Source organism: Poecilia mexicana, unplaced genomic scaffold (assembly GCF_051168715.1).
Source record: "Poecilia mexicana isolate PSO_F unplaced genomic scaffold, ASM5116871v1 scaffold_12, whole genome shotgun sequence".
Taxonomy (NCBI): domain Eukaryota; kingdom Metazoa; phylum Chordata; class Actinopteri; order Cyprinodontiformes; family Poeciliidae; genus Poecilia; species Poecilia mexicana.
Window position 1 is genome coordinate 14,618,321 of NW_028263381.1, and position 26,763 is coordinate 14,645,083.

The window sequence follows — 26,763 nt, forward strand, 5'->3', positions numbered from 1 at the left end:
TGACCGTCTGGAGTCTTGGGGAAGAGGACGGATTTGATCATGAAGCACATGTTTTTCAGTCTCTGGAGGAACTTTTGGTATGCAGAGTCGAGCCATGTCAGTCATCCTCAAAGCTGAAGTATAACTGCATGCCAGCCAAAACAAAGAAGCATCCTGGGGAGTTATACGCTGGAAAAATATAAAACTGTGAGCAGAAGAACTGTGTGACAAAACAGGAAACATTTGCAAAAGAGCAGATGGTTTTTTTGTGCTGGTGGGGTTTCTGAGACTGGACAGATCATTTTTTATGAGGCTACAAATTCTTCTTTACTTGTTTGTTTCTTTCTTGATACTTAAAGTTATTGCTTTCCTTAAATAAGTGTGAAACTTTAAACCATTAGGTTTCGTCCTTATCTTTCAGCATCTAGAATTTGCATTCTGAACTTCACCGCAGTGTTCAGGGAGGATTTGTTCTTGGAGCTCTATGCCTCTGATTTGTCCTCATTGTTTACACAAGCAAGAGAAGGAACCTCATGTGACAGCGGTACGGTGTGTCCTCCAAGAACAATACAACTGCCTTAACTGTAATTTACAGTATGATTTAAATGCTTGTCCCATGCAGAAAATCTGTCCAGGGCACAGATTACAAGGTAGTTTGTTTTAGTTTGCTTAGTTTTTGCCTTTCATCTGCCACATAGGGACTACGTTCTTCTAGTCAAACACGCTGGAGTTCAGATAAAATACTCTGCAAAACTAAAATTAAAGAAAAAGAGGAGAATGATATGAAAGTATGAAGTAAAAAAATAATAATAATAAACGCAGAGACTGCCCCTCCCTCAGTCAGGCGCCCTTGAGCAAAGCCTTTAACACCTCGCAGCTCCTCTGTTACCTCAGAGTGTTAATAATGATTCAGCTGCTGCTGGGTGACTTCCAGGTGTAAAAGTTAGCAAAGAATGTCTGAAATAAACTAAAAATGCTTAACTGCTGCTATTATGATTTCGTCATATTTCTATAATTGAAGAACATTAAGGCCTAAATGGTAGAATCAAGGAGCTACTCTCAGCACATAGATACAATTACAGGGGAAAAAAGTGATTAAACTTGTGCAGTCCTGAGCAAAAGCTTGTGCAAATGTCTGAAACTGACCTAATTTTAGTAACACTTACAGAAACGATCTGGGATACAGGCGTATTTGTACACTGCAAAAACACAACCAAGTATTTTTGTCTAGGTTCTAAGCACACTTTAAATAAGACAAAATTAACTTAAGAGTAACTTACAGCAGTACATAGGAGCTTGTTTTAAGTCAATCATTTTTGAATATTGATAAAAAGAACTAGTTGGCAGAGCAAAACACTGCTTATACAACTCCTTAAGTTTTTATCCCTGAATAATTTCTATGCATAACTTTATTTTATTTCTTTTTTTCTGAAAACCATCAAGTTAGGATCTGATTATGCATTCACATTATTCAGATCCTAACTTGAAAGAGGTAGGAAGGAGTTGCAGAAAACCTGAACTGTTCATCAAGACAACTTCTAAGAATGAAAGTAAAAATAGTCCTTTATCTTTGCAGTATGCAAAGATAAAGCCCTGAAGATAAAGCCATGCTGCCATGGTGGTGGCAGCATGGAAACGCCCTGATGAGGTAAAACATCCTGTCTACTTGATATAAACACTGTACATTATTCACTGCCCAACTTTCACACAGTGAAGACTTTAGTGGTTAAATGTTTCCTTTTCTGTTCCCTTCTGGAAAAAAATCACATCAAGATTTAAAACCAATTATAAAACTATAAGCTATCTTTTGTTTAAAATGTAAAGTATACTAAATTTACCCTCTAGTAGTGGTATTTTGGACAAACATAATTTTGTTTTTTTCCCCTTTAAAGTAGCATTTTGTTGTGTGAAGCTGTGAAATCCACGTGACAAGTTGCTGTGGTTTAGCAGCAACCATAGTGTGGTCCGCGCTGCAGATGCTAGGAAAAAAATGCCCTGGTTTCCTGCACACAGTAAAATGAAAACCTTGGATGAAGTTTCCCAACCTATGCATTACGCATCTGGAGTTATACCAGGAAGGCTGGGATCAGACCTGCCAACAGCAAATGAGTCTAATTCATCAGGGGATGAATGTGGGTCAGTAGTCTGCCAACAAGCAGAGGCTGAGATATCTGCAGACTCCCCTTTTTCCCTTCCCTTTCACCTAGAAATGACTAATTATGACTTTGTAGAAGATTGTTAGTGTGGATTCCACGTCGTCAGGAAAGCACTGATGAAGAAGAGGCTCTAGAGGACAGTGGGTTTGTGGGAGATGGGTTTCTGGAAATATTGGAAAGCTCAGGTTATGTTTCTGAGGAGGAGTGTTGCTGCACCATATAAAAGGCAGACGTATCAAGAATCATTCTTGAAAATAAATGACGTTCAGCGCCTAGCAAGAAGTTTCCTACCCTCTTAGCTTTTCAGATTTTGTCTTGCTACAACCTCAATTGGGAATAATTTAAACTTTCGCCCGAGTTTCTAGTATTTTGCAGCCTCTAGCAGGTTTTTGTCTGAAATTGCCCTGTGTTTATCTCCACCTACCTTCCTACCAATTCTGACTAGCTGACTCATTATCAGTCACAGTTTATACAAGAAATCCCAACTGTTAAGATTTAAAGTGCTGTGAAAATAATATCCAACTGCTATAACAAAAAAACATTTTAAAATTAGAAAATAAAACAAATGTTGACTGTGCTGCTAGGAAGGAAACTACAACAATCACCAATAAAGTGGTTATGTGATATTCTGTAATTTAATTAAAGCATATAGGTCTGGACATATGGCTGAGAAACTTATCAGAATAAGCATTTCATGTCAGTCAATATTGCTAATTATTGATTAGAGGGTTTTTTTCTTAAATATCTGAAATACTCCCTAACAGGTGATGTGACCTTTCCTGTTTTATCCTCAGTTGCCTTTTGATGTAGAAAACTAAATCCATTTTAGCATTACGTTCTCCTTTCGATTGTTTACCAGAAGTGAAAATAGGCATACACGTTTGTTTCCTGTGCAAGATGGGATTTCCACCCCCCTCCATATATAATTGTTTTGTTGTTGTTGTTGTTGTTGTTGTTGTTTGTTTTTTACCTATGCTGCTGTGACTCTTCCTCGTCGTTGAATGGGCTCATTCAGCGACACTCGGGTGTGTTTCTTTTTCTGGTAAATCAGTTTTCTTTTTTTTAGCCAGTCTGCTCACCAGTCAAATACACAGGTGGCTAAATAGACCTCTGAGGCCACACCGAAAAAAGAGCTGCTCGATTGCATTTTAGAGGTTTATCAACAAAAAACTTTGACATTTTAGAAGTGTCTTTTGTTGCGGTGCAGCCAGTGTGTCACTGTGCTCAGGTACAGTGGAGAGATCCCTGGCTTTTTTCCCTGCAGGTCCGCAGAGGGATTTGAAAAGCTCCTGAAAGAAAAGCTCCGGTCGTTTGGACTGAAAAATAAACTAATTGCCCAGACGTATGATGGAGCTGCGGTGATTAGCGGCACATCCTCCAGTTTGCGGGCTGAGGGGAGCCTTTCCCCATCGCTGCTGCAAAGCATATCACTTAATATAGGCTGCTTTTTATTATCTATCATTTGTGAAAAGTTTATATGGTTGTATATGTAATTTATGTTTCATAATATTTCCATAATTTCTTCCATGTTTTCTAAGTCAAAATAGCTTTTAGATTTATGTGAATTTATCGATATTGAAACCTGCCACACATTTAGTAGTTAATATTTGTGTTAAATTCTGAGTCGGTTTTACTTGAGAGTATATCTGTCTTTTTCACTGTCTCGTTTTCGTTTTTCGTTTTATTTATTTTTTCGTAGTCTTTTTGAAAATCCAGACGTATGGGCTTTTCATATTTTTTAAAGGTGTCCCGCTATTTGTTTGGTGTCTGTCGGCACTTGTTTCACAGCGAATGAGCTGTACGGGGCCCACTTTCACTTAAAGGGGTACCGCGAATACGCCAGTCATTTGGTTGGGCTCAGTGTTTCTTATTGTCGTTGCATTTCGCCACTTCAGGAATGCCGTGGAGGAACCTCTCTACTAGGGATTCTTTCAGAGGAATCGACTTGTGAGGCTGTATGACGGGCTTTGTTGAACTGTTTTCATTAGTTTCACTGAATTATCCACTGAGATCAACACCTCCGTCCTCAGGGGTCCCCTTTTGCTCGGGGCCCTAAGTAGTTGCCTCTTTGCAACTACCCATATTGAGAGCGCTGTTTATTTGTAAGAAAATTAAAGCCATGCAAGCCTTTCCCTTCCACGCAGTCATGCACTATTTTGTGTTGCTCTGTCACAGACAATTTCAATATACTACGAGTCTGTAGTTGTAAAATAACAAAATTGAGTAAAAAAAAATAAATAAATAAATAAAAAATTCGCAGGGCGCAGTAATATTAGCCTCGATTCCACTCTTTTCTGTTTCACTGCTTGTTACCAACGCTCATTTGGCATCCTCAGATTGTGCAATTTTGGTTGGTAATGATCACACGTCACTGTCGTTACATGAGCAGCAGCAGACTTGTATAACAAGATCCTAAACTCCTCCAAATGCTGAACTCCTCCTCCTCATAATCATCATCATCTTATGCATCTCCAGGCTGCAGAAAAGCGATATGAGATCACAAGGAAACACTAAAATTTAGCTTTTCACTTTCTCTGCTCTTTGAACGTCCTTTAGACTGAGACATGAAGACTGCTGCTCAAATTTAGGATATTTGGTCCTCATAATAGCATTCTTTCCATATTTGACAGATTTCGTTAAATTTATAATGGGAAGGCGCGTGTTTGGCGCATTTAGCACTTTTTACGCATGCTTCTGTTTATTTGTTGTGCTCCTGCAAATTGCTAGCTCCCAGAGAAACCCGGGAGCTCAACCAAGAAATGACCAAAGAGGTGCTTTTCGGCAGACGCTGCAGTGGTCTCACAACGGGAAGGTTTTCAGCCTTTTAAGCCAAGGCTCGGAGTACGTGCCGCCGAAGCGCAGGGGCGCAGCGCAGGAACAAGAGCAGGCGCGACCTGTCACCATCATCAAGGATGCGGACGTGAGACATCAGGAAGCCCGGAGTCAGCAGCAGCAGCAGCAGCAGCCGCCCCGCAGCCTCCTTACGCTTGTGAGAGGGCAAGAACATCGGGAGCATCTTCACCGGGAACGACCCGCGGGGAGCACCGGGGCGCAGGGGAACCGCACTGTCAACGACACCCGGGAAGTCAATGTCAGCCCGCCTCTACCCAGAGCCAGTGACATGATGGTCGGTGATGATCCGTACGATCCTTACAAGTCCATCGACTTTGACAACCCATATTACAATCATTATGATGTTTACGAGAGGCCAAGACCGAGGTCAAGACCCGGATATGGTACAAGGTATCATCAGTATGGTAAGAATGAAGAAGGCGCTCTTCACGCATGAATAAATGTGTCGATGCTTGGCAGAAAGGGGTGTTTGTAATGACCGTCAGCACAGCATCTGTTCATCAAAAGTGTCTCCACCTTTATTCACTGAAAAAAAAAAAAACAATTTGACCAATGAAATGAGTCCAGCAAATAAATTTATTTTAGTAGATTTGTTCATGTATAAACTATGTACTAATTAACAGGTAAAATGCAGCCAATTCCATTAAGTTTTCTCTCAATTATTTACAAGAATGGCTAATATACGAATCTGCTTTGTCTTCAGATCAAACAAAGAAAAAAATCCCAAAAACTGTTTTCGATCTGGACATGAACATTTGTGGGGAAAAAAAAATTCTAACATGGTCGGTAGAAACTTTTTTTCCCTCCAGAGTTAATATGTGCTGTTCATTGGTAATGACTTTAGCTATATTCTAACAAAATGGCATTTATATAAATGTAGACAGTTCGTTGGTAAATGCTACTTTGGGGTAATGAAACTCAGCTTGCTATAGACTTTGGCTTTAGCATTAGCACTATAACAACAGGCTGGATAGGAACTTTTACAAGAAGGTGGAAGGTATTTTTTTTTCCCCATGTCAACCACAGTTAAGTTGTGGCATTCATTGGCAACAACAGCTGCAGGGCTGAAAAGCTCAGCTAAGGTCTGACTTTAAAGTTGGCACTGTCACTAAATTACTTAAAAACTTTGTGCAAATTTTAAAAATTGATCATATGAAATGTAAATTTTTTCCCCAGACAACTAAAGCTAAGATGTGTTGTTCCAAGGTATTAGCAAGCTTCACTTGCTAATAGTGAAGCTTGCTAATAATATATTTATTTCAAGATAAAGCATATCAAGTTAAAGCTGGATGAAAACTTAAGTGGCTTATTAAAAATCTCCTAGAAAACGGGAGTAAGAAAGTGGCTCAAAGTTTAGGAGCTCATCTTACAAGTTTGACTTTAGCGTTGTTGCTAAGCTAGTTACAACACAGAAAGGTTTTCAACCACAAATTTTATGCTAATTCTTAGCTGTCACTAAGGTTAAATATAATTATTCATAATACAGCCAATATAAACATATCAGGCATTCCGTGCTAAACAACAAATATTTCGAATGACTGAACCAAAAGTTTCACTGTCATTATAATCTAAATGTTTAGATAGCATTTGTTACCAATATATTAAGATTTATCTCATTTTGATAGTAGGTACATTAAGATGCTCATTTAAAAAGTAAGAAATATTAAGGACAAAAGTGTAGCACCCTCATTTTTTTTTCTTTTTTCATTTTTCAAGCTGGCATTAACCCTCTATCAACTTGATCTGTGTTATTGATCAATAATTTCAATCTATTTTCATATTGTGTTGTAGGTCTTCCTGATCTTGTGCCAGATCCATACTACATTCAAGCCTCTGCTTATGTCCAAAGAGCACCAATGTACAATCTGAGATGTGCAGCTGAGGAAAACTGTTTGTCAAGGTATTGAGACTCGTGTATGAGGAGAGAAAAAAAAAAGTAAGAGTGGGAGTTGCAGCCTTGTCTGAGTGTGAATCAGAGAGCTCTGAGCCATAACAACCACCTAAGTGTTTGTAAGGAAGGACTGCTCAGCTGAAGCGATGAGATGAGTTAAAATTAAGTGATTCCTGCAGCTGATGGTGGAGAAAGGAGGTGGAGTTGGTGGATTTCTGTAAAAGTTTAATCATAGCCTGTCCTCAGAGAGAAAGCCTGAATGGTAAACACATTATCGTGGACTAACCCAAACAACCGAGCGCCTCTGAAGGATTTTTTCCACCCTGCATTTACACGCACACACACACCCACGCATTCACACACACCTTGGCAGACTTGGTTTCAGTTTGGACCCTGAGAGTCTGCTCCACTCTGAGGAAGAGATGAAGCAGGGAAAACATCAGTGGTGATGTCACCGTCTACATAAGAAGGTATTTTCTGTCCCTTCAATCACATCTGTTTTCTTTGCTCTGTGCCTGCAGCTCAGCCTATCGAGCGAGAGACTACGACACCAGAGTGCTGCTGAGGTTTCCTCAGAAAGTCAAGAACCAAGGCACAGCTGACTTCCTCCCCAGCAGGCCACGCTACTCCTGGGAGTGGCACAGCTGCCACCAGTGAGTAGAAAGTTTACGTCCATGCTGTCCACCTCATCATCACACAAACATTTCATAATCTTTTTTTTTTTATTTCTCCTCCAGTTTGGGTGGATTTTGGTTTTGCTGCTTTTTCTCTGCCTTTGTGAGTCAGCCTGTAAACTGTTCCCACCCCCTATTGTGCTCTCTCACTTCATAAATCTGCTTATTTTAACCAAGTGGAAAACTGACAGAACTTTAAAAAGTTTGTGAAAGTCATTAAAAATTCAGTGTGGTCAAGAAAACACAATCCTGTTATGTATTAAATACTAAATACAGTTGTTTTTTTTTACATTCCTTAGATGTTTTCAATTTATACAGCATTTCTTACACATAATGGTCAATGAAAGCACCTTTACACCATGACTCAAAATCACTTATCAGAACACAAACACATAATCACTTATCAGAACACAAACACATTGATATATAGATAATAAAATCATCATCTTGCAGAGGGTGAATCAAACTATGACTACTCTTCGCACTGAGTCACAAATCTTCTTAATCGGAATTATTAAAAAGAAATTCTGACTGTTCTTCCTTTACTGTTTTAACCCAGTGGAGCCTGAATTCACTTACAATCACATGAAAACAAATTATTTACATTCTGCTATCAAAGTGATTCTAAGTTAAATAAATCTTGGTAACATTAACATTGCACAAAAGGTGTTTAGCACAAAATCTGCTAAACTGGGGTTCATTGGCCATAACTCTAAACACTAGAATGCTGCAAAGTTCCTCCATCATGATCCTTGTTTGTGTTAAATGTGCATCAGTAGGAATTGATGGTATGAATACACCATGTTGACTGCATGGTAGTTTGATTCAATTTTATGACAAAAGTATATTAGAGGTTATTGAAACACAGAAAGAATGCTTTCACAGTATATGCTGATGACTACATTTTCTTTTTGTTATTATGGTAAACCACAGCAACTTTGAATTTTTTTGGCTGTGTTCACACTGCAGCCTGAAGTGACCCAATTCAGATTTTTTTTTACATAATGTGACCTGTATCTGATCTTTTCATGGCAGTCTGAACAGCACAGGTCGGATTCTTTTGGAATGCGACTCATATGCGATACATGTCCAATTCAAATGCGATCAATAGCTCTCCATATTTCTCTATGAGATGAGGTTAATAAACTTAAACAGAGCTACAGTGTTTGATTCATGATCAACAAAAAGATTTATGTGGATAAATACAATAAGATGTAGAGTTTAAGGCTTCCAAAGGGGATCGTGCTGATCTTTCAGATCTTTCACTGGGATTACTGTAAAAGTCCTACTTCAGTTTCTCCTGAAACTACCTCACTCCATAGTTATGCTGTGAAGCGAGAGGTCGACTGGGTTGGTTCCAGATATGGAGCCCTTCTGGCTACGATCCAGCAAACTGTTGATGTGGTCTGCATAGATTTTTTGTCTGTGTTTTGAAAGTCAAGTGCAGTTAGAGGCCAGACTGTTTTCTTAAGAGACAGCAGAGTTAAACCAGATGTCGTTCTGCACAAGATCACATAACTGTGTATATTGAAAATTGAATTATCACCTGTGACGTTGGGGAATTTATACCTGGTGTCCAGTGGTTGCAGAAACAGTTTATTCTCTGACCTGTGTGTTTTGCTGATGATCGACAGGCACTACCACAGCATGGACGAGTTCAGCCACTATGAGCTGCTGGACTCCTCTACTCAGCGGTCGGTGGCAGAGGGCCACAAGGCTAGCTTCTGCTTGGAAGACACTTCCTGTGACTACGGATACTACCGGAGATACGCCTGCACGTCACACACACAGGTCTCAAAATAAGCTCCAGTTTTTTTTTATGAATGCACATTTAGACATAAAACAAAACTGTGACACTTATGAGTGTTTCCAGAATCCATGCTACGCTCATTTACAAGTCCATACCTCAGTTTTAGGGGGTTAAATATATTAAAATAACAAGCTTGTCCTGTCACTTTTGTCTCTTAGTGAAATGCCATTTCACTAGAAGCCTTTCTGTTCTGTCTGGTGTTGATGTTGATGAAGTGACAACCTTTAATTTACAATACACTTTATTTTATGTAACTTCCCTTAGTGTTGGGATCTCTGGGATTCCTTCCCATGAAACAGATAAAAAGGAAGCTACTGCAGTAAATACAGTCTCTTTCTCTATGAAAATATATTTTAAAGGGTGAAAAATACTTGGATTAAAACCAAGATTTTACGGCTGAACACTAGACCGGTGCACCGGCATCGTGGTTCAGAAGTTGAGTTTAATTAAAAACTTCTCAATCAAAAATTACATATAATCTCAACTTTAATAACATCCATATATGATAAGAGAGATGGTAAGAAGGAAGTTTTGGCCTAAACAACTTTTGTGCTATGTCCCCTATTTCCTGATTCATTATTTGATTTCAACTCAAATAATTTAGAAATGTAGGTTGTTTTGTAATTGTTGTTCTTTTAAGTACAATAAAGCAGTAACACACTTTAGAATAGCTAGAAATTACCTTTAGCATTAATGATGCGAAAGATCTGCACATTATTTATCATATTATTATTGAATGTGGATACTGTTTGATGTGCAGGGTCTGAGCCCAGGATGCTATGACACCTACAACGCAGACATCGACTGTCAGTGGATCGACATCACAGATGTGCAGCCTGGACAATATACCCTCAAGGTTTGTGCCAGACAGGCACATTTCGTTCTAGAGTCTCCAGTTAATGACGTTGCTGATACGTCTTTGTTTCGTACTGTTTGTTGTGCACAGATCAGTGTAAATCCTTCCTATCAAGTTGAAGAGTCGGACTACTCCAACAACATAGTGCGGTGTGACGTACGTTACACCGGCAACTATGCCTACGTATCCGGGTGCCACATGTCGCCGTAAGTATCATGGATGAAGTGACTTTTTTTTTTTTTGAAGATTGTGTTCTCTATTAATTCACATTCTCCTTTTGTTTCTGTATTTTTCAGATATTAAGTTACAGCAGTGATGATCCACTGATATTCAGCAAGTTTCCTCTGTGAATGACTTTGAAGAGGACGGAGATCAACAGGGGATGTGTAAAAGATGATAATATGTGACATACTTTTATTTTAGAATAAAAAATTTAGAAAAAAAAGTAAACATAACCATCAGATATTATGGCACAAGATTACATTGAATCCTCCTTGCTTTATGAGGAAAAAAAACTCTCTTATACTTTTTCTCCCTCTCTCGTATCCCGTATGCCTTTATTGTAAGACACTTAAATAAATCTGCTATATTTAAGAGCTTAACAACAGAATACCCTTCAGTGCTTAGTCATTGTATCTTCTTCTTTTTGGGCTTTTCTCTTCAGGGATTTCCACATTGAATCTGCGTTCATTTAGTCCCTTACTCAATGCATCAAAAAGTAAAATGGCTATCTAAAAGGAAAATGCATTTATTATATTTATATGCAGCAGAAATGTTCTTTTTTCCAAAGCTTTTGATGGAGCTTTCTTAAATAAATTTGGCAGATATTGTCTTGAATGTTTTGGTTCTTTATGTGTTTATTTTTAACCGTTTTTGTTCTGTTTTAATAAACTGCATGCAATCAAAAAGAAGAAAAAACAGATTAGTTTCTTCATGTGTTGGCAAACGTCCTGTGACTGCTGAGTGAAATAACAGTCAATGATTACTGAAAGTGAAGCAATAGTTTTTTGCTAATCAGTTTATCTACATAAACATTATTAATGTTTTTTATTATTTTTATTATTTGTTAAACAATATATATGACATTTTTATATTACTATTGTTACGATTACTTTTAGTTGTTGCAATACGTTTTACTACTGTAGTGTTTTATTTTAAGATGTAAAGAATCGCTTAGATTTAAAGGGAATTATTACAAACAAAAAACATTTTACTGAGGTCCCTATTAGTAAAATAAGTAAAGGATTTGTTTGTTTATTTAAAAAAAAATAAAAGAAAGAAAGCTTTAGAAATCTAAAATTGCTAATATATATATATATATATATATATATATATATATATATATATATATATATATATATATATATATATATATATATATATATACGCTAAAGCGTCTGTAAGTAATTTAATAATTTCACTATATTTAAAACAATTTAATAAAATACAATTTCTAGTAGTATTTTCACCATCCATCCTACAATCCATGTCATCCAGTCCATAAGGGGGCAGCACTGAGACATGCCTGAATTTATTTGAATTCAGTGATTTTTATCACACTAACTGCAGTAAACCACCAGCAGTCAGTGTTTGGGCTAAATGCTTTTGTGTTTGCGCGCTAGAAGATCACTTAGAACCCAAACAGAACCGTTCGGTCCGGCGGAAAAATGCACCCGATCCGACTGTCGATCCCGTCGTTCCGTTCGGAGAACAGCTCGGTGGAGAAAGGATTCACGGTAAGACCAACGGAAACCTGCGTTCGTGTCTCCGTCTAAAGATCACCTTTAAACCTGACCGAGCTGCTTCGTAGACTGCATCAGTGCTCACACACGATTGTTTTAATTTGTCTGTGCAGCAGAACATCGCCTCCTCAGATCTGATTTCAACACGTTTTCTCTCTGTAAACATGTCCGTTTTCTCCATTTAACATTTTGGCAGCGTTTAAATTAAAGAGCCACTGCACTTTTAGACAGCCTGGCGATATCTGAGATTTTTATTTCTTTGTTTATTTCTTGTGGGCAAGTTTAAACCATTTCACCTGAAATCATCACCACAATTCAAAAATAACTCGGAGAAAATAATTATTTCAAACAGGTGGTCTAATTTTGGGGACCCTTTTCAAAAGAGGTTTATTGACAATCTGGAGTTTAATTGTGCTGTTGTAATATAGAGAGGACCAAGACTTTGATGGACGTGTAAATAGATAATTAAGTAAATAATAGGAACCTCTGTAAAATATATTTTTGCTTTTGATGCATATTTTTTATACTTCCCTTTAAATATAAATGATACATCATATAACAATTATAATGCAATTTGTCTCTTTACATATCCATGCAATGTATTCTCTTATTAATATTAATAGAAAATACTAGGCATTTAAAACTCTGGTCTGCAGTTTGACTAGGCCATTCTGATACATAAAAATACATTGATCTAAACCAGGGATGTGAAACCCGTGACTCTGGAAGGCTCTTATAAAACCAATTATGTGTTTCAAGATGGAAAACGTAATTAGAAAGCAATAAGAAAAGATGATTTCAGCAGTACTAGCAGCATATATTTATTCAATATATGCACTGAATACATGCAAGAGAAGGACACCAATGGTACAATGCTTTTAAAAGCAGTTTAAGTCTTTTTAGTTTCAAACTATGAGCTTTTTATACACTGCTCAAAAAAATAAAGGGAACACTCAAATAACACATCCTAGATCTGATTGAATGGAATATTCTCATTGAATACTTTGTTCTGTACAAAGTTGAATGTGCTGACAACAAAATCACACAAAAATCATCAATGGAAATCAAATTTATTAACCAATGGAGGCCTGGATTTGGAGCCACACACAAAATTAAAGGGAAATGTTCCCTTTATTTTTTTGAGCAGTATATTTAAGTTTCTGTCCAGAGTTTTATCACCAGCTCCACTGACACTCCACTCATTGTGGTAGAAACAGTGACGTCTGCGTCGAGTCTTTTAGGGAACAATCAAGCAGAGTGAGGGAAGTAGACGACGTGTTTGCTCTGGGATGCTAACAGTCACTTTGACAGATCATCCCCAAAAAATGGAGACAGATGTTTCCTTTCTGTTAGCTGCTAAATGCTGACTAAATCAAAAGTGCCCTCCGCAAGAGGAAATCACTTCTTTTTGTCTTTCCGTCAGGTCTTCAAAATTGACGTGTTGGTGAACGGCAGACTGCACAGTGTTGAGAAACGCTACAGTGAATTCCACGCTTTGCACAAAATGGTGAGACCCAGGTTTCTCTTTATGACTGTGTGTGTTTTTTTTTATCTTGTGGTGAGGTTTTTGTGCTCAGATAAATAACCATAATATCAGAAAAATATATGTACACATAAATATGCTCCCACATCCAAAGGTGATGCTGTCCATTTCAGCAGCTAAAATTAAATCTCAAACCTTCTTCTAGGCAGTATTACAGTCTGTCTCCATTAGATGTGCACATTTTTATTGCCTGATCTTTAAGCTATTGCTCGTTTTAACAGCCTCATTGTTGCTTTAATAGCCTCATTGTTGTTTTAGCTGCCTTAATTGTCTTATTAAATAGTCTTTTATCTTCATCATTATCTTGCATTTTATTTCTTTTAGTTGCGTTTTAGTTTTAAAGCACCGTGTGCAGCATGAATTGCTGGTAATGTCCAATTTCTTTTGCAACAGTGTGTAACAAATGGCTTCACAATGCAGTCAAAGCTCTCACCCCTTCCTCTGTACTGTTCTATTTATTCATCAGTCGTCGTTCTTGAGAGTGCAACTCCACTCATTTGAGTGAAAGAATGAATTTGCAGAACCTGACGACGTGCAGAAGGATCTTGAGAAATTAGAATATTAATGAACATTTTGTGGTTTACTAAGTGAAACATGTTAGATGAATTCACTGCACACAACTTTTTTTTTTTTAATTTTTTTTTTATTTAAGTACAGTAATTTTCCACTTGCAGAGAAAACACAACATTTAAGATTAGAGTGTAACATCAGAGCAATTCAAAACAATTAGCAGAAATGTGAGCCTAATGAAAATTATGCTTAATACTTAAAGGTTTTATTTTTTGTTTTTGTGTTTAAAGCTATTCTTTGATCTGACAAACGAGCCTCGTCAGAGGCACCAATTCACTGAGTCTAAATAAATAATTGAGTCTGGTTCTAAAAGTAACCTGCTTTGTATTTAAAAATGTTCCTTTGCTGCATTTAAATGCCGAGTGGAAACTGTTGACCTGTTTCCCTGTTTGTCACACGATTCAATGCCGCATCACCTTCTTCTGCAAATTTTCCTGCCTCTTTTGTGGGGAAAAGTGGATGGGAGTCAGTCAACTTGTGGGCTGTTCTGGGCAATAAAATCAAACAAATTAACAGAATGATGTGTTTTGTGTACGTATATAAAAACAAAACACTTGAAAGGAGAGAAACCGCAGCAGCAGGCCAGCTGTAGTGACAGAAATTGTCTTTATTACTTGAATATTTTCAAGTTTTCTGAAGGAAAACAGTGGAGCACACATTGTTAAACTTGTCTGCCCTGACATCCAAGAACTTTAAACTCAATAAACTCTTTTTTTAAAATGTGTTTTATGCTTTTAAAGCATAAAACACAACCCAGGAGTCGCCTTGACTCCCGATCGAGACATACGGTCTACTGTCCCCTTGAATGTTACATTTTATTTAACTTTTTGTATGCAACACATTGATAAACAGTCATTTTAACACAGCTAAGGTGTTACAGAGATTTTCTTTAAGTAACTTTTTAACAAAGCACGACCTAGATAGAATATTTAAAGCTTCATTCAAAAATCTAGCACAATTCTAAGATTATTACAACTATACAATGCAAAAAAAAAAATGTTATTTTAACAATTTGAATCTTTTCAGCTGAAAAAAAGCATAAAACCTCCTGAAATCCCTTCGAAGCATGTCAGAAACTGGGTCCCTAAAGTTCTGGAGCAGAGGAGGCACGGCCTGGAGCTCTACCTGCAGGTAGACTGTTTGCTTTTTCTGTCTGCTCTCCTAACTCATTGAGCAACTTTGTTTCTGCATCCTGCCGTGGTGCGCTCACAAAAATGTCCTTTTGTTGTTTTTTTTTGTCAGACTGTAATTATGGAAAATGAGGTCCTCCCAAAGATATTCCTGGATTTCCTCAACGTCCGCCATTTTCCTTCAGTGCCAAAAACAGAAAGCTGTGGGTGAGTTGGAACTGCAGGTTGGCTTCAGTATAGAAAAATAGAGCAATTTGTGGCAGTTTATGTTTGTGGGACAGTTTTGTTCCCAGACTCTCGAACGACTATGTGGTCTGACTTCTCTTTCTTTCATGCTTTTCAGCTCCTTTGACACAGAATCAATGGAATCAAGGTGAGTCATTTAGAGTTTCCTCCTCTCGCATAAATCAGCAGCTCATGTGCTCGTGTTGTTTTTCACCCAGATCGTGCGTCAGTTCGGCGTGTTGAACTTTACCCGCTCACTTCTCCTTTTTTCTTTTTTGCTCTTTTTCAGTAAACTGTCTCATCAGCCAGTGGTGGTTTATCTCAGAGATCCATACCTGCTTCCTTCTGCACACGGTACGCTCAAATGACACGATGACCCACATTTACTCACAGTGTTGAGAAAAGTATTTTTCCTTACACAGTCAGATGTGTAAGGAAATGTTTCAAATCATAAAAAAAATTACGATTTGATTCACAAAAGGAACAATGTTCTCTAAAGTTAGTCTAAAAATCACATCAACCAGATGGTTAAAAACAACATTTATAGAATTATAGGCCTCAGTTAAAGTCGGTGTTTACAATTCACGAAAAAAGAAAGACGGATGGCAAAAATGGCTCCTATTGGGGGAGTTCCAAGGAAAAAACCCCCCACGGCTGACAGAAAACAATGAGACGTTTTGTCTCACGTACACCAACAACCATCTTGATGATCTTTGAGTAAATACGCTACGGATTTAAGAGGCAAAATGGGAATATTTTAGGTGTGTCCGTCTCATTTGATATAACATTATTTCAGAAAAAGAGCGTCAAACTGAAAGTCGAACATGGTGTTCGATGTAATCGACTGACTATTATAGATATTTTTTATTTATATACTGCTCTGCAAAAAATTAAGAGATCACTTAAAATTATGAGTTTCTCTGATTTTACTTTTTATAAGTATATGTTTGAGTAAAATTAACATTGTTCTTTTATTCTATTAACTGCTGACGACATGTCACTGAAATTCCAAACAAAAATGTAGTATTTATTTGCAGAAAATAACAAATATTGAAAATAATGAAAAAGCTTCAAGTAATGCAAAGTAAACAATTTTATATTCATTTAGAAACAACAAAACTGATGTTTTAACTCATGAAGAGTCCAGAAATCAATATTTGGCTCTTAATTTTTCTCCAGAACTGCGTATAACAAAAGCATGTAACAAAAAAGCAAAATTGTAAGGGGGTAAACACTTTCCCCAGAATAAAAAGGCATTCAATTAATAGACAGAAGCTGTGAAATTATATGTGCATTTTTTTTGTCTCGCCTTGCAATTTGTTTCCCTTATCAGATACCTTTTCCAACGTTGTGATTGAAGGCGTGGTGGATGGCGTTTTCTACCCCGATTTTCAGCCGAGGTAGAGCCGCCGGGAGGAAAATGATGCACAAGCCTGTAATTAAACCGATGCGTCTCACCAGCTTCGTTGTGCACCAGGAAAAACGTTTAAGAACATAATTTGAACCTCATTTTCTTTTTTTTTTCTTTTTTTACTCACGAACATACATCAAAAACTCATAAGTCTTCCACTTTTTTTTTTTTTACTAAAATGGATTGCTAGTCTCTGGATAACTCACCGCATTTTATACATTAACAATAACTTATGTTTTCCCCCATATTTCATCTGATTTTCACTTTAAATCTCAATTTTAAAATGTAAATTATACGAGAAGTAGTCTGACGGGTACATTTAAATAGCTTTGGAAAAAAAGTGAACATTCTCAGTAGTTTTAGCGTTAGATATTGGAATAATAATAAAGATAGGCTGGAAATGTTAGTGAGCGTGTCGTATCTTGAAGATAACGGCGTTGAGGGTTGAACAAAACCTTTGTTGCATTTCTTTTTGGTCGCGAAGGAGCCAGTCGAGGGCGAACAGCAGCAATAACGTGGCTGTGGCTTCGTTCTGGTTACACTGACACATTTAAACAGATTCTGAAGTGATGTGGATCCGTATTTTGTTAAATGTTTTCTCAGATGCCGAATGATCTGCTCCGTTCCAAGCAGTCGTGAGTTTGAAACCAAAGCTGCAAAAGCTTTCACTGTGTGACGTAGTCTGAGAAAATTAAAACTTGCATTTAATTAGAAATGACCACTATACCAGCTGTGTGAAATAAATGGTTTATGACTCGTTACGTTCACACAGAGCCTGTTACATAAAAACCCTTTATTAAATATCGACGCTCCTGGTAAAATATGCGTAAAAAGCCTCAAATTAAATCGTTTTTGTAGGGAGTTGTTAATCCTGGCGTGCTACTCTTCACTCCAGTTTTATAAACCCTTTAGCTTTTCCTCCGACTTTAGAAATGTTGAGTTTAGTTGAAAACCTATTTTACTGCATCAAACACATATTTGCCTTATTTAAATGGCATCCTCTTTTGAAATAATTACCTTTTAAAATTTCCTTCAAACTCTGATTAACTTAAGAAAACGTTAATAGAAAATGCTTCAATTACATTATCTTTACAAACATGAGTATATTTTTCAAAGAGATCCTTACGTTTCCCAGCTGTATAACTGTTTCATGTTTTTTAGCCTCTGCTGTTTGCATACAGGATTTATTGAACCTTGATGGTACCAAACCTGGTTGGCATCAATTTCAATTAGACTCATTAAGTTTCCATTTTTTAATCAAATCCATAAAATTAAACTAAAGAATCATGTGTTTGTGGTGCAACTACCTTATTCTCCGTTAAAATTTTTTTACATGAGACTTATTTATTGTGAAAGGAAAACAATTCACAGCCTATAGAGATAGTTATTTGAATAATTAGTTGTTTTTTTTTGTAAGTGATCTATGCAAAACTATTTCAGCTCAGAAACTAGTTTTGAGCCGTTGCTGTGAAGCTGCTTCTGTACGAACGCTGTCCTGGTTAAAGTACGATTTCCACAAAGAGGTTCTTGTTTCTACACAAACCTGAATCATTTTCTCTCTCTTTTTTTTTATTCTTGAAAACCAGCATCTAACACTAACTCCTTACATGTTACATTAAAAATGGGAATATATCATTAACAGGCCAGTTGTGAAGGTATTAATGAAGTAGAGACAAAAAGGGTGCTTTGTTTTAACATGTGCAATATAAGACCAGACAACAACTCACCGTTTTGTTGCTGTCGACTAAATCTGTGACTTTGTTTGGACAGTCGTCAATGATCAGTTGTCTTTTTTTTTTTTTTTTCTTGGCTGGATCTTTATTTCTTAACACTGAAGCAAAGATCTCTTTTAATTAGTAAAAGGAAGTTAAATAAAATCATCCACTAAAGATTCATGGTGAAGATTTTTATGTATTTATTGTGTAAATGTCGTATCTGTGCCATAATGTCAGTAAACGCTGAATCTACACTAACAAATGCTTTGTAATATACAAACACTAATAAAATTATGATTTACAAAGTTTTGTCAGACCTGATTTTATTAAATAAACACATTTATCAATACAGTTTTTTTTATTTAAATGATTCCTTACAATTATTTTTACATTTGTCATTAAGTTTTTTTCCCCTCACATTTTGGTAAAAACTCTTTAAAAAAAAAAAAAAAGGTTAAAGCTGATGAAACTTAAAGACATAATACTTATTCAGTCTCAAGCTTTCCCATTCATAGTCTGGCATGTTTACGAGTTAATCTTCCAGCAGATTAAATAATAATGGCTTTGTGGCAGTGACATCACAAACACAAACATACAGAATATTGGTTTTACTGCAACGTGTTCTCTGTGGGAAGCTGAAATTTAAGAACAAAGTATTGCATTTGGAAATAACGTGAAATGCTAATTTCTTCAGAGCACTTTCATGGCGTGGGCGGAGAGGACCCAACTCGGTAACAGTCCAGCAGTAACAGATTTTACAGGAATGTGTGATTCAGTACCAGGAGTTCATCCTCATCATACTTTTTGTTTTGACAAGTTTTAAAGTTCTGCATGACCAACTTCACGTTTGAGCGTCTCGTCCGGCTCGGCTTCTGCTTCAGGTTCCTTCATGTTGGCAAAGGCTACTTCGCTCCTCAGCTGCTCCACAGGAGGGAGACCCACCGCCAGGTTTCTTATTGCAATGGCTGTCATCAGAAATCTACCAGACAAAGGAGCAAGGTTGTTGTTTTCTAGTGTTGCAATAGCATTTTCATTCGGTCGTTCAGCTGATCTTAAAGTCAATTTGTTTCAAAAACATTCACCATCTCAACATGCTTCTATTTCGTGTTATCAGTTCAATTATTTCATTTGCCGTAATGGTTTAATTACGGCATTATTATATTAAGGTAATTAAGTCTGAGTTTGTTAACTGGAAATTGAACGTTTCATTACTTGAGATAATGAAACATCCAGCTTTTTTTTTTTTTGTCGAGAAAACTGATTTTAAATTTCACTTTTTAAAATGATCAGGAAAGCAGAATCTCTATTGTTTCTTTTCCCACCTTAGCATTTCAAACAATGTTTCACAAAACATCCTGAGACAGAGAGGAGTCAAAAAATACTTCTGTGTACTTTCCAAGAGTGCATAGGAACGATGTAAACAGAGAGCACGTACCCCCTCCGTATCGCGTAGTACTTCTTAACGGCGAAGCGATCCAGTCGCTCCAGCACACCCGCCTCCCTGCGTTTCTTCACCTCCTTCATCCGACGCTGCCGCTTCAGGAACAGCTGCACGACGGGGTCGGTGGCGTTGACCTCCGCCTCTCTGTCGTCATCTGCCGCCATGAGAGGCTGCAGCTCAGGAGGGAGAGGCTCGGTTTCTGCGCAGAGAGAATCATTTGGTGTGAATGGATTCAAGTAGCAGCAGTTTGTTTCTCGTTTTAGCGACATCTCTGTCCCCAGAGAAAAGTACCGGGAACGTAAGAAACTTCAAAGATGAGATTCAAGTTTTAGCCTCAAAGAAAAATTGGCCAATACTGCAATAAACTTGATGTGTTCAAATGAAACTAATAGCATTTATAGTATAATCCAAAGTAATAGTTCTTCAGGCTGATTCAATGATATGTACCAGTTTTTTTTTGTTTTTTTTATAGCTTGACTTTTTTTATTTTTACTGTGAGTTGTATTTGTTGCTTCCTCTTGGCCTGCACTCCTTTGATAAAGAGGATTTTAATCTCTTTTTATCCCACCAATATAAAGGTTAAAAATAAATAAAAAAAAAAAATAGTAGCCTGGTCAGCTGGTTTTTACCAGGCTAGTTTTATAGCATCTTCTCGTCGGACTCGTTTTCACCTGTTCCATTGCGAATGCGCTCTTGAAGCTCCTGCAGCTTGGTGAAGTTCTGCAGCAGCGCTGCCTCTGTGGTGTTGACATAGACGTACATGTAGCAGGAAGGGCTCTCAGATATGGTGTAGACTTTATGGTAAGCCCCTGCAGGAACCTGCAAACACGTAAAGGAAAATAAAAATCTAGGAGAGTCGTACCAATGTTGCTTTCTAATCATTTATACAAGTTTTCATCCTTTCTCTTCTATTGCTACTCTCTTGCTTATTCTCCACAGTCCACCTGCCTCCTTTCTGACATTTCAGTTTGCTTTTGCACATTTGGAAAACTTTCAGCAGCCTTGGAAGGTGAATCACTGAATGCATCAGCTGGAGACTCGGTCTGTTTTCGGAAACTTGCACAGCAGGCTTTAGCTTTCTTTGCTAAAATTAGCTTGGAAAAGGACAGACGGGCAACACAAGCAGCCAGAAGAAACTTGCTGGATTAGAACGACTTGCTCACATGAAACAATATGACAGTTACTTTCCAATCAAGAGGAAAATAGTCATTTTACAACACCCTCATTAACAGCCATTTCCCCTTTCCTTTCTGGACATTACACAGACGATCCCTTTTGTAAATTAATGCTCTTATTTTATACTGAAGAATATAACACAACTTCATCCTGCACATTTTCCATTTCAAACACGTATTTACTAGTACACAGCAGTTCACATTTTTACTTGAGTTGAAAAGTATTTTGATCAATCATCCGTACAAAATGTTTAAATCTTAATTTAATTGAATGTTAGTGTCTGAAAACATTGCGTTCGTACCTTTATCTGGTCACCAGGCTGCAGCGTGTGGTTCTTCTTCTCCTCCACTATCTCTACATTCACCTGCCCTTGCAGCACATGGATGCTGGTGTTGCCCAGGTCTTCACTCACAAAGTTCTCCAAATGGAGACCTGAGCCGTAGCAAAGACGGCGGTTAGGTAATCGCTGCTTTAAAACAGAAATCAGGACAAAGAAAGAGAGCGTCAACCTGGAAAATCCGCAATGAAGACGATCTCAGTCTGATTGTCCAGACTTCCCTCAATCTCCTGGAACTTGGTCCTCCAGGGTGAGAGGTCAACCAGCAGGGGCATCAGCCACGGGTTTGGTTTGAAAGGCGACCACTCTGCCGTCACGATGTCCACGCGAGGATCAAAGATCCTGACAAAGGAGAACGTGGCGAATTCAACCCTCGCACATTTTCCCCCCGCTTCATAAAACATCCGACGTCCCTCCTACCTTTGCTGGAAGCGCTCGTTGATCGACACCCAGATGTCAAAGTAGATTTCAGGATGAGAGATGTTATAGCGTGGGAGCAGCCCGCTGAGGCAGGTGGCGTACTGCTTCAGCATGTCTCCGTGATCTTTCCAGCGGCGACTCTGAGTGAACACCTGAAACACAGGCGGGATTATCCCAGAAAGCTTTCAAACTCCCAATACTAAGGGGGAAAAAAAGCTGATGGATAAACCCGTAGTTTAAAAAGTGATGTTTAGGTGAGAGGTGATTACTTTTGCTATTGTGATTGACCTGCAAATTGCAGTTTCTTTTTTTTTCATCCTTTGCTTAAGATTTTAACATCTTACAGGTAACAAAATGTGTCACGGATTCTCTAATAAATATTGTAGTATGAGATCCAACATAAATTAAGGGATATCACTATTTATGCATCAAAACAGTACACCTCTACCTCAGGAGTTTCATATAACTTTAAATGTGTATCTTCTTCAACACACCTGAATCAAATACCTAGATGAGGCAGAACTCTGCAGAGACTGACTGAATGGAAATAGAACGATTTGGCATTACGGATTACAAGCGTCTCTTTATTGTCCACTTTTAAAACTCTTCTTAAAACATTTTTTTATCCCTCAGCCTTTCTTCACTTGTAGTGTTTTATTTTATTGTTTACTCCATATTTATAGCAGTAAAGAGGTAATACAGTTGTTTTATTCAGATGCTTTGGACCAGATGAAGATGTAAACTTTACAAGGCAGCATTCTGACACCTTTTCTCTCGTCCTTTTCAACAGTTTTTATGGACCAAAATAGTGGAAGTTGTTAGTTTTAAACTACTTATTGGATAGGGAAGGAATAGGGCTGGGCAATATGGCTTGAAAATAACATTTCTGATTTTTTTCATACCAAATTTGATTTTAATTTTACAAAAAAACTCTTAATTTCTTTTCTTGAAAAGAAATTACAAATGCCCAAAAATATTTTCAAACACACGCTTTTGTTTCAGTCATTCTTTCTGTGACTGAAACATTCTTCAGTCACCGACATTCTTCGAACTGGCCTGAATTCAAAGTCCAAGTAAACAGAAGCTGTGTAACACGCTTGTCAAACAAGACGGTAGGCACTGGGTGAGCCGAGGAGTGCTTTGGTTAAAAAAAAATAAAAAAATCTGATTTTCCAAAAAATTAAATCTTCAGAAACTTGATCAAATTAATTTATTGCCCAGCCATGTAGAGCAATAAAAAAATAAATAAGGATTTTTAGTATGTTGTTAAATCCAATCTCGACGCTACTCTAAGTGCAAGCGTGATTATTTTCCTCCCTCGCATGGTTTTATTTTCCTGGTATCTCACCCCCGGGTTCAGATATCCGATTTCCCCCGTTTTTCCATCTTTGTAGGTGATCTTCACGTGCTGATGGCTGCGGGAGTGGACCATCATGTCCCAGGAGTAGCCATACAAACCATTAGTCCAGTTATTGTAGCCCTAAGTAAAAAAAAAAGAAGAACATTGTGGAACAATTTTATATTACAACCTCCTTGTTGTACTTTATATCACATGCATGAAAGCGAACACCCATGTTTTCAGCTTATCAAAGACTGAATGATAAGGGTTCTCGTATTTCAAAGTTTTGACAATCTGAGCTGCTGTTTATAGTGAAACAATGCCATGTTTCCCTATCAGGAGGCTTTTGGTCACTGGGAAAGCAAGCTGTCCACTCAGAAATAAAACTAAAACAATCTAAGGAATGATTGCAAGTCACTGAGAAGACATACCTGTGTGATGAAGTGTGAATAAGGCAGGAAAAACTGCTCGGCTATGTAAAGGATAGTAAAAACAGCTCCCAGCTTGTGCTTAAATCTCATTTTGGAAGCTTTTGCAGGATTTTGTGTCCCTGGACGTTCGTTGCTGCTGTTGCTGTGGATTTCAGGGTAAAGGCAGGAAGCGCTGGGCTGAATCTCCTCTGTGGTGAGCGGCAGGACTCCGCTGAGCAACGATGGGAAGCGGGCAAAGAATCTCCTCGGCCAATCGGCGTAGCAGAAGAGAGGACTGGTTGCCAACATCGTGTAGGAGAACATCCCTGAAAAAGGGTTACAAATACACGTCAATACACATCTGTGGAGGAAACAAAGACTTTACAGCTGTCCTGGGAGTGAATGAGGCAGCACACCGACCGATGCTGAACAGCTGAGAGTTCATGCAGTGGAAATACGACACGAAGAAAAACGCCACTGGCCGTGTGGCGTCAAAAAACAGCAAATATCCAGCGGTGAGATCCAGAATTAGACCGCCTCCGTGCACCACCAGCAGACTCACCAACTCCACCGGAAGAATCACTCTGAAAAACAAAAACGACGTTGGTACAGCTCAGTAAGATACACGACATGCACTGCCTCGCAAAAGCTTTTACACCCTACTGACACTTTCGCATATTAAGTGAAAGCAGTGTTTAATCAGTGTCAGTATGAAAAATATTGAAAAATATTTTCTGTCATCTGTAATTTCTTTTAAAAATAAGAAAGCATAATTAAAAAAAAGAAAAAAAAGATGAATATTGGAAATCGAATCTGGTGTGAAAACAATCTGAGAATCTACTTTTAAGCTATATCACCCAACTCGTGATAGAAACCACTGCATATTTGACTGTAAAATTATATAATTTATTAAGGATTAAAGCAAACATACTTGAAAGGATCAAAGAGCCAGTGGTGTGCCAGGTATGACATGGAATATCCCTCCACCCAGTCTGCATCCAATTTTTTAACTCCGGCAATAAAATATACAATAAAGATCTTTGAAAAATAAGAACACAAGTATCAGTAAATGAAATTGTCACAATAATTTTCACATAAAATTAGTTAAATGATGACTAAAGCAAACCTGTGTCCTCAGTAGGGTGTAATTCCACAGAGGAACATGAGCATTTCTTATGGAAGGTTTTCGTAATCCATCCAGCGACCTAAAAACACATATAAGAAAAAAAAATAATAAGAAAAACGGCTGACGTGGAGAAAAGCATGCAGATTAATTCACAAGCAGCCAAATGAAGCTTCACCTCACCAGTATCTGTTGCCGTCCATGATGGCGAGCAGAGACCCAATGAGACCGTAGAGATACGAGTGATTGTTCCAGGCCGTTTTATCCAGGAAGAAGATGTACCAGTACGTCGAGATGAACATGAGGCATGAGAGACGGTAGAAACAGCCCAGCATGATGCCCAGTGCACCTTTAATTAAAAATAAACACGCAGTTTAGTTAAATTGAGCAGTTAAGTACTTTTTAAAGGGGAACAGACTCCTGAGGTATTGAGAAGCTGCTACATGCTGCATAAATAGTAAATATAATGAGTGTATGTATTTGGTCTACTCTCTGCCAAGTTCTAAAATTATTTACACCCCACATTAAAGTAAAAGTGTAGAAAAAGTAAGTACACCCTTTTTGTTTCCGCAGGATTTAAGAGAGGATAGTAGGAGGTGGGGGGTGCTTATGCAACGCACTTAATGAATAAGAACTATAGCAGATGAGACCTTTTTAAAAACGCAGAAGTTTTAGCAACATAGGGGTATGCAAATAAAAAAAAATAAAAGGAATGACCCTAGAGAAGCAATTGTTGCCACTCATAGGCCAGACAAATATTATGCAGATGTAAAAGCAATCGAGAGGTGCTGATCTCACAGAGATCTTCCAATAGAAATCTGCTCAGACTGTAGTCTAGCCTCTCTTAATGGTAAGGTACCCACCGAGGAACATCACCAGATACACCACGTACATCCAATCCAGAGGGAGGGGCTCTAAGAAATTGAAAAGAGGAAAGCGGCACACGGGGGCCCCATCTAGGTATTTGTAATCCAGGTGGCTGAGGCCCCTCTCTTGTGTGACGTCTATAGCCATCACCAAACCTGGACAGAACACAAGGCGTGAATACAGACTCTTCTTTGTAACAAGTTGAGATTTAAACAGCGGAGAGCATTGATTTATTCACCAAACATGCAGCGGAAGATGCCCAGAGATGCAGGGTCAGTGGGTCGGTTCAGAAGGGCCACCAGGTTCTCCCAGGAGCTCAGGTCCTCTTTCCTGAAGCCAAAGATTTCCTCCATTCTGCTTTTAGTGTGTGGTTTCGCCGCTTTAGGGGCTGCATCCTTCTTTGCAGATTTTTTTTCCTTGTCGGTGCCAACAAAAGCACCTAAAAGTTGAATAAAGGAGAATCAAGACGCAAAGTCATGATTACTGTTTAAAGGCAAGTCTAAACAAGATCTGAATGGACTCATTGTGCTCTCTCTGTTCAATCGCAACAACCTGCCAGGTTCGTGTTCAGGGCTATATTTACACAAACATAGCTGGTGTTGAGATCTCAGCTTGTTAGGTGTTGCTCTAACTGGTAATTGGAGTGAAAACAACAACAAACAGCTCTCTGTCTCTCTCTCGCTCTCTCTCTGTTTGACAGTCAGTGCTAACAGTAACCTCACCTGCAGTAGCGTCTCTCGCCTCCATGTTTTGTTTTGGGTTTTTGTAATATTCTGTGTTATTCTGCTTCGGGACAAGGCATGAGTCTTTTCTCTGCTCTCCCTGTCCCAGGTGGAGGTATCCTGCGAGAGGAAAGTGGCGGACAAAGTTTACGTGTCACAGTACCACACACTCACCGAAAGGAACAGAAGAGGGGAGGAGAGAAGGAGGAGAACGTTGTGGGAAGGATTGGAATGTTGTGAAAAAGGTGCTTCCTGCTCATTGGCTGATTTCACTGCTAATTCCGCCCTCTTCTACGTCACATCCTGAAAACTTCTTCAACACATAAACGTATAATTATTTATACTCGAATGTTTAAATTTAGAGGGAAGATAT

General features: G+C 38.1%; 3 protein-coding genes across 3 annotated transcripts; 2 read left to right on the forward strand and 1 right to left on the reverse strand.

Annotated features, from left to right (window-relative positions):
* The first annotated feature begins 3,806 nt into the window (after nt 1-3,806).
* On the forward strand, nt 3,807-11,056 carry loxa (lysyl oxidase a). The gene is made up of 7 exons (XM_015003899.2): nt 3,807-5,392; nt 6,780-6,888; nt 7,401-7,532; nt 9,188-9,344; nt 10,124-10,219; nt 10,310-10,425; nt 10,516-11,056. Exons 1-7 carry the CDS (start codon nt 4,783-4,785, stop codon nt 10,520-10,522), a joined length of 1,227 nt encoding a protein of 408 aa, XP_014859385.2. The 5' UTR covers nt 3,807-4,782; the 3' UTR covers nt 10,523-11,056.
* A 677-nt stretch (nt 11,057-11,733) lies between these two features.
* snx24 (sorting nexin 24) lies at nt 11,734-18,860 on the forward strand. Its single transcript, XM_015003892.2, has 7 exons — nt 11,734-11,955; nt 13,385-13,468; nt 15,101-15,205; nt 15,317-15,411; nt 15,548-15,577; nt 15,719-15,783; nt 16,763-18,860. The coding sequence occupies exons 1-7, from the start codon at nt 11,887-11,889 to the stop codon at nt 16,831-16,833; spliced, it is 519 nt and encodes a 172-aa protein (XP_014859378.2). The 5' UTR covers nt 11,734-11,886; the 3' UTR covers nt 16,834-18,860.
* A 1-nt stretch (nt 18,861) lies between these two features.
* ggcx (gamma-glutamyl carboxylase) lies at nt 18,862-26,609 on the reverse strand. The gene is made up of 15 exons (XM_015003893.2): nt 26,391-26,609; nt 25,907-26,107; nt 25,665-25,823; nt 24,985-25,150; nt 24,805-24,883; nt 24,610-24,716; nt 24,099-24,262; nt 23,700-24,004; nt 23,278-23,409; nt 21,930-22,081; nt 21,682-21,851; nt 21,474-21,604; nt 20,668-20,815; nt 19,991-20,195; nt 18,862-19,534 (listed from the first exon to the last, which is right to left on the reverse strand). The coding sequence occupies exons 1-15, from the start codon at nt 26,413-26,415 to the stop codon at nt 19,375-19,377; spliced, it is 2,304 nt and encodes a 767-aa protein (XP_014859379.2). The 5' UTR covers nt 26,416-26,609; the 3' UTR covers nt 18,862-19,374.
* Between the last annotated feature and the right edge of the window lie 154 nt (nt 26,610-26,763).

Coding starts and splice junctions, on each gene's coding strand:
- loxa (XM_015003899.2), top strand. CDS start 4,783: ATGGGAAGGCGCGTGTTTGGCGCATTTAGCACTTTTTACGCATGCTTC. Junction 5,393..6,779: donor TACAAGGTATCATCAGTATG/GTAAGAATGAAG, acceptor ATTGTGTTGTAG/GTCTTCCTGATCTTGTGCCA. Junction 9,345..10,123: donor CCTGCACGTCACACACACAG/GTCTCAAAATAA, acceptor TTTGATGTGCAG/GGTCTGAGCCCAGGATGCTA.
- ggcx (XM_015003893.2), bottom strand. CDS start 26,415: ATGGAGGCGAGAGACGCTACTGCAG. Junction 23,410..23,699: donor ATTCACACTTCATCACACAG/GTATGTCTTCTC, acceptor TTTTTTACTTAG/GGCTACAATAACTGGACTAA. Junction 21,852..21,929: donor AACGAGCGCTTCCAGCAAAG/GTAGGAGGGACG, acceptor CTCCTTTGTCAG/GATCTTTGATCCTCGCGTGG.
- snx24 (XM_015003892.2), top strand. CDS start 11,887: ATGCACCCGATCCGACTGTCGATCCCGTCGTTCCGTTCGGAGAACAGC. Junction 15,206..15,316: donor GCCTGGAGCTCTACCTGCAG/GTAGACTGTTTG, acceptor TTTTTTTGTCAG/ACTGTAATTATGGAAAATGA. Junction 15,784..16,762: donor CCTGCTTCCTTCTGCACACG/GTACGCTCAAAT, acceptor TTCCCTTATCAG/ATACCTTTTCCAACGTTGTG.